Source organism: Venustampulla echinocandica (assembly GCF_003357145.1).
Source record: "Venustampulla echinocandica strain BP 5553 chromosome Unknown scaffold_1, whole genome shotgun sequence".
NCBI classification, from domain to species: domain Eukaryota; kingdom Fungi; phylum Ascomycota; class Leotiomycetes; order Helotiales; family Pleuroascaceae; genus Venustampulla; species Venustampulla echinocandica.
The window spans coordinates 2164806-2180999 of NW_022474206.1; the positions used below are offsets into that span (position 1 = coordinate 2164806).

At 48.8% G+C, this 16194-nt stretch overlaps 3 protein-coding genes across 3 annotated transcripts; 1 reads left to right on the top strand and 2 right to left on the bottom strand.

The window, feature by feature from the left end:
- Positions 1-239: 239 nt before the first annotated feature.
- BP5553_03244 (uncharacterized protein) lies at positions 240-4220 on the top strand (the record flags this gene model as incomplete). Its single annotated transcript, XM_032011867.1, has 6 exons — positions 240-1272; positions 1375-2222; positions 2282-2606; positions 2657-2683; positions 2890-3587; positions 3642-4220. 6 exons carry the CDS (start codon positions 240-242, stop codon positions 4218-4220), a joined length of 3510 nt encoding a protein of 1169 aa, XP_031871560.1.
- Positions 4221-5108: 888 nt separating this feature from the next.
- On the bottom strand, positions 5109-10010 carry BP5553_03245 (uncharacterized protein; the record flags this gene model as incomplete). The annotated part of the gene is made up of 9 exons (XM_032011868.1): positions 5109-6081; positions 6129-6292; positions 6339-6754; positions 6820-7672; positions 7728-7759; positions 7825-8145; positions 8689-8746; positions 8800-9889; positions 9949-10010. The coding sequence occupies 9 exons, from the start codon at positions 10008-10010 to the stop codon at positions 5109-5111; spliced, it is 3969 nt and encodes a 1322-aa protein (XP_031871561.1).
- Positions 10011-11165: 1155 nt separating this feature from the next.
- BP5553_03246 (uncharacterized protein) lies at positions 11166-11983 on the bottom strand (the record flags this gene model as incomplete). The annotated part of the gene is made up of 5 exons (XM_032011869.1): positions 11166-11207; positions 11260-11301; positions 11395-11423; positions 11494-11687; positions 11781-11983. The coding sequence occupies 5 exons, from the start codon at positions 11981-11983 to the stop codon at positions 11166-11168; spliced, it is 510 nt and encodes a 169-aa protein (XP_031871562.1).
- Between the last annotated feature and the right edge of the window lie 4211 nt (positions 11984-16194).

Genomic DNA, 16194 nt, shown 5'->3' on the forward strand with positions numbered 1-16194 from the left:
ATGGGACAGGAGGAATGTGATTGTTGGTTCCTTCCCCTCCATCAACACCGCCATCTTCCTCCTCCTGTTGGTATCGTTATCTTGTCAACCCAACATTTTATCTAATTCTAGGCATAATCCGTCGTCAAAGGGCCCTCTTCAGTTATATTTGTACTTGGATGTGAATATAAACAGGACGGTCTCCATACCTCCCGCAGGTGATTTTCAGTATGTAGTCCCGCCATCATTTTGCTATCGCCATGTGGGAAGCTTACCTCTTCGTTTTAGTCGGTGCCTTGGTTCTACCAACGGCTGGAAATACTTCATCACTCATCACAAGAGCGCCTTTCCCCTTCAATAACTCCACAGTTCACTCCAACTCTTCTACATATAACACCACTTCTGCGTTTGGTTCTGGTATAGTTTCCAATATTCCATCCAATACGGCCCCTCTGGTTGCAAATGACACCATCATAGCAATATCGACACTCGCCTTGTCTTCTTCGACTAGTCATCCGCCCTATGCAAACACCTCTTTCCCAATTATGGATTCCACAACATCCCCCTCCACAATGGAACACCCAACAACTAGCAAGTCTGTTACCTCGCCTACGACGACCAGCTTAATACAACTTTCTTTGGCAACAGGAAAGACCGATGAGCCTCTGGCAGGGACGCCTACCACTGGGATGTCAAGTCTCGCAACTTCGGACCAGGGATCTACGCCATCGACTCCAAGGTCTTCGCGTTCCGGAACACCAACAACGAGTTTCATTGATCCGCTTCCTCCCCTATCCTATTTCACAATACCGCCACTGTCATTTCAGAATACAACTACTAGGCCGCCATGGCTAAGCCAGCCCTCACTTTTATCAAATACTGGAACAACTCCACCATTAGCTACGACCACAGCCGCAACAACTACTACGCCTGATAATGAAGATGGGCTGCGTATAAGTGCTCCTGATTTTGAAGAATTGGGCCTCTGGACTCCAACCCTGACGTCTGGAACCGTCACAGCAGCCGCTGTTACTTTCTCATTCGAGCTTTTCTCCCACAAACATCAGAAGACATCGACGCACACAAAAGATAATACTGCGGCGCCGACGGCGGATGCCTTGACATTATTCAAAGCCTTAATACCTCATATGACGACCTCTGCCGATATATTTGGTCACGCTGAGGATGCCATAAGCAGGCTTAACGATGCTGTATCCGATGGCAGCTCAACTGATTCCGGCATAGCTACAGCAGGGTCTAGTATGTTGAACCTTCTTGGGAATGCCTTCTCTAGTAAGTCCGTAACCTCAGTGTTGATATAAAACCAGGAAATATTACACTTGTTGCTTAATTTCCCAACCCTCGCAAATTAATATACGACTAACTCATTCTTAGCTGGAGCTAGAGTTGGAAAGGCACTAGCAGACATCGAACTCGAGGAGCTAGATTCTGAAGGAAATACCATCAACCAGGGAAACCTCATTAATGTCGTTGACCAGATACAAACAGAGCTGTACGATTTGGGCCAGATGATCGGTAAAGTCGAGCCACTCATAAAAGCGCAGCTGAACAAGAAAAATGCCAAGTTTGTGCTCAAAGTGTTCTTTGGAGTCACGGCGGCGCGTGTCCTAAAGACCAACCTCCAGAAACTCGCCAATTGGTCGTTCGACTCTCCCAAGGCACATGAGATACCAACTCCGACTACCAAGCCTACTGCGACATCAGCAACATCTTCATCATCAAGTTCGTCGTCTTCTGCCACAGAGACTCCCAAAGAGTACTGTATTGTTACTCGACGAGGAACGACAATCCCCCAATATGAAGCATTCATTAAATCTCTGCCCGATGCTGCCGAAGGCAGAAGAATTGTATACCCAAATCTAGACTCTCAAGTTTATACTACCGTTCTGAATAGTTCCGAGGTCAAAATCGTCCGAAAAAATCCAATTGTTTTTGGCGCTGCTATCAACACATCAGGGGCAGAAGAGGCTGACGATGGTTATGGTGTAATCCCACGCCCCAAGCCATCCGCAATTCAAGAGAGGGGAACTGAAACGAACAGGGTGCGAGTACCGGAGAGCCCTGATCATCTCCGCCTAATATCACAAGGGCCCAAAAACGCACACGATCGAGAAAGCAGAACGATCCCATTTGAACCCCTTCCCGATTATGTCCTATCACCAAAGGCTGGGGAGGGCATGACAATTTATGTGATAGACTCTGGCATAGACCCTGGACATCCTGTAAGTTGCCTGTTTTGTCATCGAGGTGTGGTTAGCTCACTGGTCCTATCACTTGATAGGAACATGCACGCTCATATGACCCGAACCACTTTTACTGTGTGCCAAACTCCCTTATGAAACTGCCAGAGAGGGATGCTAAAATGGTCCCGTACATTGCTGTTCCCGATACTATTATGAAAGATACTAGGGACCATGGCCAATGTGTCGCTTCTCTTGCAACAGGGATTATAAACGGTGTGGCCAAGAAATCCCGCCTAGTTCCAGTCAGGCATAGGAACACGAAGTATCAAATTACAGAAGAGGCCGTTCAGAAATCTTGGAGATATGTTATAAACGAGGTAGTTGCTACGAATAATGGATTGAACGGACCCCCGCCACCACCTGGTATTATACTGCCTTCTCATTCAGTTGTGTATCTGCTAATCGGCAAGCAGGTTGGGCTGTTATAAATTACTCCATAGGTGAGTCTCTATTTGTATTTCCTGCTTGAATCTCCTGACAGGGTATTACTTTTTCCACAATCCTCAACATTCTAAGACCTAGTAATCACTGATCGGGGCATATTCTTCCTTCCCATAGGCTTTGCCTAGTTGTTTACTGGATTCTTTGCTAATAGTATTTTATTTTGGTCTTCTTGATGGGGAGAAAACGCTAACCATAGTACAAGGGTTTGGACGCCACAACGGAGTTTATGGTTATCCTAGTGGCGACTGGGCCGAGCGGAAGGACCACATGCGAATACTACTGGAAGAGTGCTGGGAGAATGACATTGTGACTGTTGTGGCAGCCGGTAATGAGGGGAATTCAGACGACTATGACCTATCACAGGACATTCCTGCGTGCCTTGGGACAACCGCAAATGCTCTAATCACTGTCGGTGCCTCAGATATTAATGGCCAGCAATGGCATCAGACAACCAGAGATGCCGGTCTGGGCGGATCTATCTCAATATGGGCCCAAGGTGATGACATACAATGCGCAGCCCTGGGAGACCAAGGGTTTCAACGCAATAAGGGTACCTCGTTTGCTGCCCCCCAAATTGCGGGACTTGCGGCATACTTCATGTCTCTATCTCAGCAAGAGCTTCCGTGGACGCCTCAGAAGGAACATCAGCCCCCCTATCTTGATGCGCCGAATTTGCACACCAAAGGGAAAGTATCGAAAGCAGTCAAGGATTACCTTGTGGCCTTAAGCTATCCTCGCATACCCGGCGGTGTCAATGTAGGATATAACGGCGCGGAATACAATACGTGTGATGTTGTCCCTGGGACTTCGGTCGTCAAGCGGCAGCAGGGTGAAGATTCTCTTCTCAATCTTGACGAATTTGGGTTCGAGCCAATTCTCAACCGGCGGGACTCGTCGGCGGTAAGTGAAAAATATCAAGATATGCTAGAATTGGGGAAAACTAACAGCTTCAAGTCGGTTTGTAGCCTGTCCTCAAGGTCCTCAGCCACCTCCTCGAGCTCCTGGACCACCTCCTGGGCCACCTCCTCGACTGCCTCCAGCTCCTCATCCAGCATCTCCATAACCACAATAGCCACCGCGACAACTTCATTACCTCCATGGAAAACTTCGGATAGCCTTCGTGAATGTCTCCTTGACCCCGATTTTTCTAAAGTTAATTCATGCCTGCACTCCCTAGCGTCTGCATACCCAGACTCTTCATCGACATCTTTTCCCATTCCATCACCAAGTCCAACCTCTCCAGGGGGACCCGACCCTCGGTGCAACGGACTAATCAAATGTAGCCACGACCCAGACCCGCCATCTCCACCACCGACGTCTGCATCTCCTCCTACGTCTGCTCTACCTCCAGATATTCCTCCTTCACCTACACCTGCTCCTCCTTCGCCTACACCTGATCCTCCTTCACCTACACCTGCTCCTCCTACTCCTCCTGATCCTCCTGCACCTCCGGCTCCCCCCGCTAAGCCTTCAACCTCGCCTACTCCTGAACCAGTTTGTTTAGGTTTTAATATTTTCCCAGGCTGCGGTTGAATACCTGCCACTCTTGAATATGATCACCCGGAAGTTCTTCCGACCTGCTAGCTTCCCTTGAGGATTTTCTATACTGTTAAAGAGTGGCAGGTACCGTTCTGTTTCTAAAGACATGTTTATATTGAACATGTTTTCGGGGATCCCCTGGATCAGTGCGTCCTTGCATCTTGATCCTTTAGTTTTAGGAGTTATAATAGGAGTACTTGAGTTCTCACTTGTTATACATGTTTTCTTTGGAATTATGAAATAGGGAACGCCTTGCATGGATAAATACTGGATTGGGAAATAGGCCCTTTTGTAACTCGAAATTCGTTAGGATATTTTAGGAAATGAAACGTATCTATGATCACAAGATGGGGGCCAGCAGCAATAATCGAATATAGATTTCCCGCTTTCCAGGTTTGAGCATAGTGCCCTGGTAGAATACTCGTAGGGATCATATCTTTTGCTGAATGTATCAGCGTACGGGATGTATTAAACCCTTGGTACTAAACCTAGCCCCTATCATATACTACTCTTGATGAAAGGTAGATGTTAAAATCCGTGACTCTTGTAGAAAAACCAAACAAAATAGGCTCGCTAGGCTACGCAGGATGCCAGAGGATAATCAATATTTTCATAACGCTCTCTTCATGGGCGCCCGCAGATATGCCGTTGGATAGGCCCCCTTGTGCAGATCCTAGTACGCTTTGAGGTATTTAGAAAATTACTTAAGTGAGGGATGGCAGGTTTCTAGATTCGTATTCTAATGGTTATAAATTCACAGAACATTAGAACCAAATGGAGTCAAGTTAGGCATCAATGGGCTGTAATGATATAACTACAGCATTTAATTTTCCGATCCGACCATTTCCCGATATGTCTCCATGAGTCTAAAAGCCTAAATGATCACGATTCTTCCTCCGCATCGTCAGAATCAGGTGACTCCGCTTCCGCTTCCGCTTCCGCATCCTCATCCGCACCATTGGCATCAATATCAATCAGCTTACTACCTCCCTCGCTCTCCAACCTCAAATACTCCTCCCACTCCGGGAACAGTTCTTCATCTTCACCGGGGACACCGACTGTCTTGGCCACCCTTCCCTTCTTCTCCTTTTCGAGACTTTGTTTCCACAAACCCACAGTCTTTGGCGCAAGACTTGGCTTATACGTCTGGGAAAAGAGGACGGCTTCAGCGCTTCTTCCAGTCTTGGTGAGAAGGTCAATACAACCCTCTACATCGCCGAGTTGCCATAGACACGTGAATGCAACGTTATGCGCACCAGCTTCTTGTGCCTGCAGGCTTAGTGCATGCAGCCCTTCCCGATCGCCTGTCGAAGAATGAAGGAGGAGTAATGAACCGAGGTCTTTTGCGTTCTTAAAGCATTCTGCAGCTAGAGCGACGTCCCATCCTGCAAGTGCCGCGTCGCCGACCGTCTTCCATTTATGCTCCACGTCAGCCTGCTTTGCGAGTTCCAATGCGATTGGCAATTGGCCGAGAGCTAGCGATAGATCAAATTTGTGTTCTGGGTCGGTGGCAACCTCGAGTGCGAGTTCTTTGTGGCCTTGGCCTTCGAGGAAGCGGGCAATTTTATTGAACTGGTCTTGTGGGATGGAGGAGAGAAGTTCAGCTGCCGATTCCATGTCATCTCGAAGAACCAGAGTTTGATATTCGACAACGGAAAGGGAGAGGGCAAAGGAGGTTACGTTGACATCCTTGTCGGCAAGGTAGATCCGAGAGTCGCGTTGGATATAGCCAAGAAGGTACATAGGTTGATCGAAGTGGGAGATGGTGTATGTCTGGTCTCCAACCAGGTAGTTTAGGCGATTCGTGCTGTTTGTGTAGATGAAGCAATCACCCACCCATTCTCCAGTTCGGACGCTGAAGATGTTAGTATTGATAAAATATAATCATGGGATACCGCCTACCTCTCATTGATATCCGTCACGACCTCGAAAGCAGCCTCGACACCATCGTCGTCTACCTCCCCAGCCTGGACAGCAGCATGATAGTTTTCCCGCGAAAATCGAAGGACATAGAAGGTATCCTCGCAAGCAATTGAGACAAGTTCGCCATTTTCAGACCAGTAAACCTGCAGAGATTAGCAAAGGTGTAACAATTATGTGATACGAACGAACCTCCTTGGGATCGACTTCAATCCTCCGAACTAAGCCGCCAGTTTGCCAGTCATAAAACCCAATTCCACCTTGCCCCTTAACGCCAAGCAAAACGCCCCCAGTCAATCCCTCGGCTTGGAAACCAACATCAAGGCCCCCGGATTTCTCAATGAAGTTCTTGAAGATTTTGACGCTAGTTGATGATTCTCTAATGGCGTAGTCGTTGCTATTATCTTTTGAGCCCCAGGCAAAATCCAGCGCCGTACCAAATGCTTTATTTCTCCACGCAAGTGCCGTGTAAATGATGTATTCCCCATCTCCGCAAACCGAGACAAATCGGCCATTGGGCGAGTGAAGAAGGGTCTGGGGATATACTTCGCATGTGCCAAGATCTTTTGTGGGGAGAGTGATAGGTTCGGCATCCTTCAGAGATGCATCTAAGGGTTGTTAGAGGTGGCAGTGAGTGGGGGAATTTTGCGGCCAAAATATAGAGCTCTCTTACCTGCACCCTTGATTATCGAGGAGACAACCTCGCTGTGTCTAGCCCATATCAATTTCCCGGAACCATCCATGGACACTGCTGGCTCCTCCCGGCCCATTTTCACAACCACCGCACCCTCATCAAAACCGACGGCAACGCCCTGCTTGCCTTTTTGGTAACTGACGCACCACGCTCTCTCTAACCCGTAATTCAGTGATTGTTCTAGTCTGTATGTATTTGCGTGCCATATCTTGACCGTTCCGTCCTCGGAGCCAGAGATAATGACTGGTAGCTCAGGGTGGTAGCAGGCAAATGATACATTGCTGGTATGTCCTTCTAGAGTTGCAATCAAAGATTTCGTAGTATAATCCCAAATCTTGACCGTCCTGTCATCTGAAGTGGTGAGGAGATATGGTTTATCAGATTGTGGGTAGTAGTCAACATGGTTGACGCCTTTTGTTTCGTGGGCTTCGAGGGTAAAGTTTGCTGTTGACGAGCCCAAGCTCCAAATTTTTACGGTTCGGTCCAAACATGCTGAAGCAAAAGTGTTGGTGTCCTTGGGGTTAATCGCGAGACCCATCACATAATGGCTATGCCCTTCGAAAACCTGCACACACTTCCATCCCTTGTCCCAATCCCAAAGCTTTATTGTCATGTCATCGGATGCGGTAAGAACGAAGGGCTGCGTAGGGTGCACGACGATTGCACGGATATAGTCCGGATGGGCTTCGAATGATGTGATCTTCTCTGACGTGTTGTAGTTGTAGACCCGTAGTTGGAAGTCGTCCGAGCCGCAAACAATCCAATTCTTGCGCGCAATGAAGCGCCCCGCTCGGACAGGTACATCTGTTAACTCGAAGGTCTTGACGATGGCCTGGGAGAGGTTAGTTGGCAGGTGTAGCTTATAGTCGCGAAGAAGTGCAACGTACCTGTGTCTCGTATGACCATATGTAGACATGACCTGGAAAAAAGGAGTTTCAGCAGCGTCCTCGAATTCCTTGCGCAGTGCATTCCAATCTAACATACCGCTATACAACGTAGTCAAAATCCAGGGCTCCACAGGGTGGAAATCGATCCCCTTAACTCTCTCACTCCTCGCAAACAACTGTCTCTGCATTTTGGAAACTGTGTTAGCAACATTCATAGCCATCTTGGATACCACGGTGGTGTCTATCCCTATATGGGGGCCGACCGCTGGGGTGTATTCCAGGTGGTGCCCAGACAGTGCTGAGGCCATCGCCAGATGGTCCAGCAAGCCCAACATTCTGGGCGCATTTGCCAAATGACAGAAGAAACTGGCAGCCAACTCACCTTCACGTCTAACCGCATGCTGGCCAACCAATACCACTATATCAGAAGCAAATGAGGGGATGGAGCGAATGCGGCCTTCCGTGTCACCAAGGAGGGGACACAGGCCTCTTTTCGGCGCGGAAAATGAGGGTCGCAATCAGCTGGCGACGTCGTCAGGAAGGACGGATAATGAACTGGCAAAGAGGTCCCCGTGAGTGCGCAGATGTGGTTGGAATACGTGGGGAGTTCAATTGTGGCAGGGAGCACAATATATTTGATATTGATATCGTGGTCTTTGGCAGCTTCCAGCAGTGGAGGTTCGCTAATCCCAAATCGGGCCTAGTCGGGTCGGGCAACAGAGTACACACCGCCAGGAACTTGGAGAAACGAGCACGGTACAAACAGCACATCTAGTAGCAGAAATCCAGCCAGATATTATATTTCCCCAAAATAATCACATCATACCTATCATAGGACGATCATGTGTTGAAGCCCCTCGAGGCCCCGCCAAAAAGAAGAATATGGTATATCAAGAGATCTATTTTTGAATGGTCCTAATAGACTAAAGTATGTCACAAACGCACATCACGCTTCGTTTACCAACGATAGTGCCGACCGCGTAGCCAAGAAACACCGAACTCTCCCGCCCAATTTCGCCCTGAAAAATACGATATGCAAGAAACCAACTCCTCTCTATGCCGCGGCTTGTACCTTTTTAACCTTCTCCACCACATGTGGGAACAGCTTATCCTTCGACGTCAATCCGCAGACCTTCTCAACAACCTGCTCTGGTGAGTTCTCCTTCATGATCTTGGCCAATTCTACACTTTCCTCGTCGCCCTCCACGTTCTGGAAACGGAATGCCATCTCTGCAGCATCGAGAAGAGCCCAGAACTCGTTCCCATCTTCCGCGAGCTCAGCAGCGGGGCCGATGAAGCGCTCCTTGCGGCTGAGCTTCCGGAGCGGGGCACGGCCAACACGTTCGACGGCATCTTCGAGATGAGGGTTGCCGATTCGAGTGATGATCTTCTCGACGTAGTCCTTTTGTTCTTGTTCGTGAATCCCGTGCTTGCCAACGATCAAGATACTCGTTTCGGCCAAAGCCCTCCGTACCTCGTTCAGAATGTTGGGGTCTTGCAGCGCGTCATACACCGTCGCCTTCTTGTGGTAATAGCCATGGTACGCGGCTGCGGCATGGCCGGTATTGACGGTGAAGAGCTTCCGCTCGATGTATGGCTCGAGATCGTCAACCCACTTGATGCCCTCGATGGAAGGCACCTGATGATCCTTGAACGGGGTTGCGTCGACGACCCACTCGTAGAACTTCTCCAGCGTAACGTCCAGGCCAGCATTCGGGGCTTGGGCGGGCACGATGCGGTCAATCGCCGAGTTTGCGTACCGAGCTCGCTCGTGGTGATCCTCCAGACGGTGGTCGGGGGTGTGGTCGTTCTTGATGTAGTTCGCGAGCGAGTCAGTGGCGCCAATGGCATTCTCGCACGCAATGACGGCTATGGGCGTGGCCTCATTTGGTCTCCCATCGATGCCCTTTGCGATCACCGGAGCGATAAACTTGAGAATGTTGGGGCCCACGGAGCAGGTGACCACGTCTGCGTCGACGATCTCCTTGATGACATCGGCCTCGCTGGTCTTGGAGTTGATGGCGCGGTAGTTGGTGATGGTGGATTCGGAATTGCCTTCGGCTCCGACTTGGATGACCTTGTAGGAGATGTTCTTCTGCAGCAGATCGATCACACTGTCCATGACATCGCAGAAAACGACCTCGTAGCCTGATTTGTGTAGGCTGGAGATGGTTGTTAGCGAGACGCAGCGGGGGGTTGGAGGGATGAGAATAAAGCGTACAATTCAGCGACGAAGCCTCGGCCGATGTTGCCAGCACCGAAATGGACCGCTTTCTTTCCCATGATGACAGTTGATAGTTGATAGTGTGTATTATTTGTGTTGTGTTGGGTTGAAAAGGCGTCGGAGCATGCAATGCTAGGGAATGGCGGGGTCTAGAAACTAGGGGGGGGGGGGGGGGGCGGTGCTCTTGGAGACAAGAGGGTGTTCTGAGTTATCGATATGGATGTGGGTGAGGGAGAGTGAGGAAATAGATATAGATATGAGTATTGAGTGGCAGATGGTGAGAGGAGGGAATGCAATAAAGCGGTGGAGGATGGCTTGGAGGGGGCGGAGGGGGAAGGGGAGGGAGGGAGTTGCGTTGCTTTATACTTGGGTCTGGAGAGTCTGCGAGACAGGATTGCGGGATGCGGGTTGCAGTCCAGCTCGGAGGGGTCGTGGGAAGCGAGTGGCCGTGGCCGTGGGCGAGGACGAGGATAAGGGCGGGGCGGCGGAAAGTTGCGCCAAAAACCAAACACAACCTTGGACGTTGCAACCTTGGAACGCTCGCACTTCGAATGGCGTCCGTTCACCGTTGGCCGCCGACGAGTGATACGCTACCTACTGTTAACCTACAGGATAATGTGCTGCCGACCACATAGTACATCATGTACCACGTAGGTCCGACTAGACAGACTCGTCCGTGGCAAGGGAGCCTAGCTAGTAGGGACGCTAATAATAACAACCGTTTGGGCAGACTCGAGGACCGGGCATGCAATATCACAGCATTACAGGATCCAGTATGCTATCAAGGAGACGCTCGACGGAGTAAAGTCTACCGGCGACGCAGACAAGACTCTCGAGCCCTGGAAGTTGGGACCCTGAAATGATTGAGGAGGCCGTAACTGACCGGAACTAGAATAACAACAACCTTATCATCAGAATTGACATCGACATCGACGGAGAGAATGCGTTGATAATGCCGGCTAGTGTGAATCTATCAAAGCCGGACCCCTCGATCTGAAACCCTAGCGATCAAATCACATAACATTGAGCTCCTCCGCCTTTGGTGAGTGAGGAAGGACATATATTAATCACTCATTCAAAAAGTTTCAAAACATTTTCCGCGTAACGAATGTTCCCGATGCAACTCGGTTTGTCTAGCTAGCATAGGTATGTATATATTGACATGGCGATGCAGCAACCCCGGATCCAAATCCATAATATAATAAGAGGCCCGACTATTCTCCGTGCCAGACAGCGGGTCCCGGGAATGCATAAACCTACTCGTGTTAGTACGATCGATGCAAATTCATAGAGAACTGTCTGACTCACTGTAGTATTCCACTTAGGTTGCAAAGGAGCATCAACTGAGATCTATAGCATTATAAAGTTAGTCTATGCCGCTAAAATACGCTCGAAAGCGTGAGGTGCCTATGTCAAGTGGGGGTGCAAGGTTCTAATACATACCCCCGAATCTGCGATAGTAAGTCCTGGATCTGTTATGATATTTTCCGTCAGCTACTTTCTTCAAAATCAACAAGCCCCTTCTGAGCAAATTCATAATACCTTCAAGTGAATAGGCCCCTGGAAAGCTGACTAGGTATTCCTCTCCCCGAAGCGCAGTCCCTTCCCCAGACACAGCCAACTGTGCACAGTCTGGGGAAAACATCGGTGTCCTGCTCCGCATCTGAATGGCCTCATGTCTGATCAAATAATTACCAGGCTTGAGATTTTTGGGGATGGTCACGGTATAGCCCGGCCTGTCGGAATTCACATGAATGGTATACCTCTGCGCCCAAGGGCCTCGAAGACCTAGTGCGTCACGCATCAACCCAACCTAGTCGATTTTGAACCAGACAGCACCACTGCCATCAAAGCCTTCGCAGGAGTCGCCCGGGCATGCAGCCATATAGGCAAACATTGGTCCAGTGTATTGCCAGTCATCGGGCAAGGAGTAGTATGATGGATTAGTATAATTGGTATGGGTTTGGCCACCTGCTTCAATAGGGGCATGGAGAGAAGATGGTGTGGCGGTTCCGTCAAAGTTACAGGTCATGTTTTTGCTGTTTGGGTCGTAAATTGGCTCGACGTACTAGCGTCTTTGCATGCTTGGAGTAGGTGTATCGGGAGTAGGAGCATAGGACCCAGTCCCACTTAAATCGATGTGTTTCTATTTGTATTAGCCGCCGTCTTTAGACTGCATATGATAGAAAGTGAACCTTACCCAACGTATTCGACATCATCAATTCTATAAGAGAATACACCCCCTCGAGCTACTACTACCGCAGCCAGGGAGGCAAGACCAGTTATGATTTGAGGCTTCATTGCTAGTAATTTACTAGCAGAGTTAAGGAGATATTCTATGGTTAGTACGAACTACCTTTTGAGGGTTAGAATAATGTCTTATAAGTTATAATCTACCTGAGTTTTATGCAGCTTAACGTAAAAGTACTAAAGGGGAATATCCCGTCCTCCGGCATATAATTGACTCCCTTTGAAAGGTGGAAATTTAGATATTAACTTTCTACGTAAAATGCAGTATTATATATTATTGTGTTTATCAAGAATCATCAAACCAACAAAAAATTCCAAGTACAGGCGGGTAAGTCAAGTATTAGCCATCAGCCGGATGCTAGCGGGGAAACCAATGTTTCCTGTCGCGTTATACGGTATTTCGCAGATCAGGCGTCCTCTGCTGCTATGCAGGATATTAGCCACAAGATTGTCAACGCTCACTAGCAACCTTCAAGTTTTAAAATGTTTCCACTAGGATATTCTACTCCATCCTTCGTTTGAAACTAGTTCGCTTGTGGGCCGAGGGATACGAGGAGGGTTCTACAAGTTGAGCACCCATATATGATATAACCTCATAGCTCTTCTTAGCCGTTAGTAATAGGCAGTGGCATTAGATAACGGCAATTTACTAATGCTGCTTAACTCAATCAATTGATTACTCTAGATGCAGTGAGATCAATTAAGTAATGCCAAGGTATCCCGTAGTCAGTACAATGTTGTGCCTGAACTTCAGTAAGCATTCATATCGAGAGTAAGGAGGGACATGGTATAGAATCAAATGCAGAGCGTAGGCTACGTAAGTACCTACGTAACAATCCGTTATGATACCTACTCCCTATTATACAATAAAATAGCTTGATCCTTAGTGGTAAGTTTTCATTTTCGTGATGGATACCGACCTTCTTAAACTTCCTGCTCCCAAACCTCCTAATCCTCTTGAGAGTCCGTGATATTGTCTTTCTTTAAAAGCGCCCGCGATTCGGACTTTCGGAACGGCCGAGTATCTGGGTCCTAATGCTTTCTTTGCGTTAGCGTTATTAATCAGGGAATTGGAGTGTATATTGTATATTCTTAGCAATAGGCAGGTTCCACTGCTGTTTAATTGGCTCCATTCCGAGCGGATTGGTGTTGAGAGTAGTGATACGAAGTATTTACAGGCCTAGATGGAATATAGAAAAATCACTAAAGGAACGGTCCGTACCGGTAGGTAAGGTAGGTAAGGTAGGTAAATAAACAACGCGTTATAAGGAGAATATATAGGGGTACTTAAGCTTAAGCACAAAATTGTACTCACTATAAAGTACCTAGGTACCTTGGTATACCGCAATCCTATCGCAATTACGTTTATTGGCCCAATCGTAGATTGCCGATGAGATAATTCGAGCTAGAATCGAAATCCTAGGTTATACTTCAGATGCCCACATGGCTTTCTTGGTACCACAGCCAATTATTATGAGTGGATATAGTGGAATTTTTCCGGCGGCTGCGGTGCTAGTGGTGGCTCAATCACTTCCAATTATTGCAATTGCATTGCAAACTACAGTAGGCAGTTGAAGCTAACCCACTCCTACTATCATCGCCATCATCGCCATGGAACTATGACGCAATGCGCCCCGAATCTCCCCGCCAGCCCTCCGTACTCGTACTTGTTGGTCGGCGCGGAGCGGAGGGGCCGGGGGGAAACGGGGTGCTAGGGTTCGTGCCAAGCGGAGGGCAAACCAGGGCAGCCTGGGCGGGGCGCGGAAGTACGAAGCCGAGCTGAGAGGGGGCATTGTAGTTAACGTGCGACTGCGCCGAAGAGGGCATCAAGGATCGAGGGGGGCTACCAGAGAGGGAGAGCCACCCAGCCTCTGCGTGGTATTGTTCTGGTGTACTAGTCTGGGACACGAAGTACAATACAATACAATACAATACAATACGAACATTAAATGCACCGGTGAGTTGTGGGGAGGCGGTAGTCCATTATTATGTAGCAAGGTACCTTCATGGTAGGTACAGGTACTTACTCCGCAGGAACAAGCTTGACGGTTCGAGTATGTATCTCGTAGGAACTGAACTCACTCCTCCCGTCGCCCTCCCTCTCCCTCCTCCAACGTCTCAATTATTCCTTCTCATGCTTTCACTTGCGGTGTCCTGTCCTCTCGGGCCTCCCCCTCCTCCTCCTCCTCCTCCTCCTCCTCCTCCTCATCGTGCAACGACCTCCCACGTTGCCAGCTGCCAGTTACGTTGTGACAACACACAAAAACATGCAACCTGCAACCTGCAATGCGGAGGATGCAAGGTGCGAGGCGCACTGTGCCAAACCGCCTGGTGCGCTTGCACCGCTTTACGGCGCTTCTCTTTCCTCCTCATACATGTACTCGTACTTCGTCCTTGTACATTTCCCTTTTTCCCTTTTTCCTTTTTCCTGCCCTAGCCACCCCGCTGATTGTGGTCGTCCAAGCCCAGAGCAGTACGAGGTGCAGTGCATATTACTGCGTACGGAGTGGCAGTAGTGCCACCCCCGCCATCTACCTAGAGGTACACAGGTACCTAGCAAAGGTACCTTCGTACCTACATACTATGTCTCCAGCAGCAACCAGCAACCAATACGGGACGGGGCATGCGGCCCATTGAATCTTACTGGGCAATGCAACGCAAATGCCCGCCGTGAAGCCGCCGCAAACTTCACTCCGAGATCCTATTATTTATTATATGAAGTTTTGTACTTGAGCCCTAAGTAAGTACGACGTAAGGCACCCGCGAATCCTGCAACACCGCCGCAACGCCCTGGGGCCCGCCATTCATTCTACGAACTACTTCATAGCCCCAGATTGAGAGAGCTTCGACTACCTCAGGTATTCATTCATTATTGCAAAGGTTGATCACCTTCTCTGTCCGTCTGGTTACTAGCTTCCATGGCCGTACCGTGCATGACCCAAGAATCCACTCACTATTATCTTCCGACTTTCATCCCTTTACTCCCAACCTCTAAATCTCCCTGCAGCCACCTCCACATTGGTCCCTGCATCGCCATCAATGACCTCAATTCACATGCTAAATAATATATAACCGGCCCAAAAGGCCGCAGGCAATTTCAACGTTATTTATCGCTCATCCATCATGCCCATTGGTGCCCAACCAAACCGTCCGCTGCCGAATAGGAGTTAGCGATACCTAGCTATCAGAATTTCAGTTCACACTGGCGGCTTCGACATCCGATAGACCCTGCCAGAGCGGTCCGAATCTACTTTATGGCAAAATCATGTCCTCATCGATGGTGAAATACGGAGCACCGGCTCCCCCGATATGACCCGACAATATTGATTTCATTCCCGAGTTCGCAACGACCATTGGCATTGGTAATCTCGAATTTGGTTGAGAAGGCCTGGGCAGATCGGCCCTCTTCCCCTCCCAACCTACTGCTTCAATATCTATACCCACTTCTATATCTCTGAAATTATATATTAGACCCTGAGCTAACTGACAGCAACTCTCTCCTTGAGCATTGAGGATAGGTACTTGGAGAGAGGCAGTTCAAGTGATCGGGTCCGGTGACCAGGCTCCCCTTTTTGGGCTCGGCGCTCAGGGACCACAAGGTAGCGGCGCTACCTTGAATCCGGATAGTGCAATAGCATATCCTCAATTTCCTGAGTTTTTATTTCACTTAAATGTTGACACCTGCTCTTTTGTTTTTCCTGCCCCGAGTGAGCGGTATGTGAGGGAGGACCTTGAGGATCATCTCACCCGGGCTCCTATGTCATTCGAAGTTTTGCCTTAGCTGCGTCTTCCGCGGACTTTTATTTATACGGTCATAAGCATGAGCTGCTCCGTCTGTGTAATATCTCTCCTGGTATCTGCCAAGGCCTATCCCCGAATAGCTAGCGCTGTTATATCGGGTTGAGCTTGAGGGTTACAGACTAAATTAGAATCTCTATACCGCTTAGCGCTGCTTCCAAGTCAACTTCTCGTGATTTAAGGGGCAATTTCTGT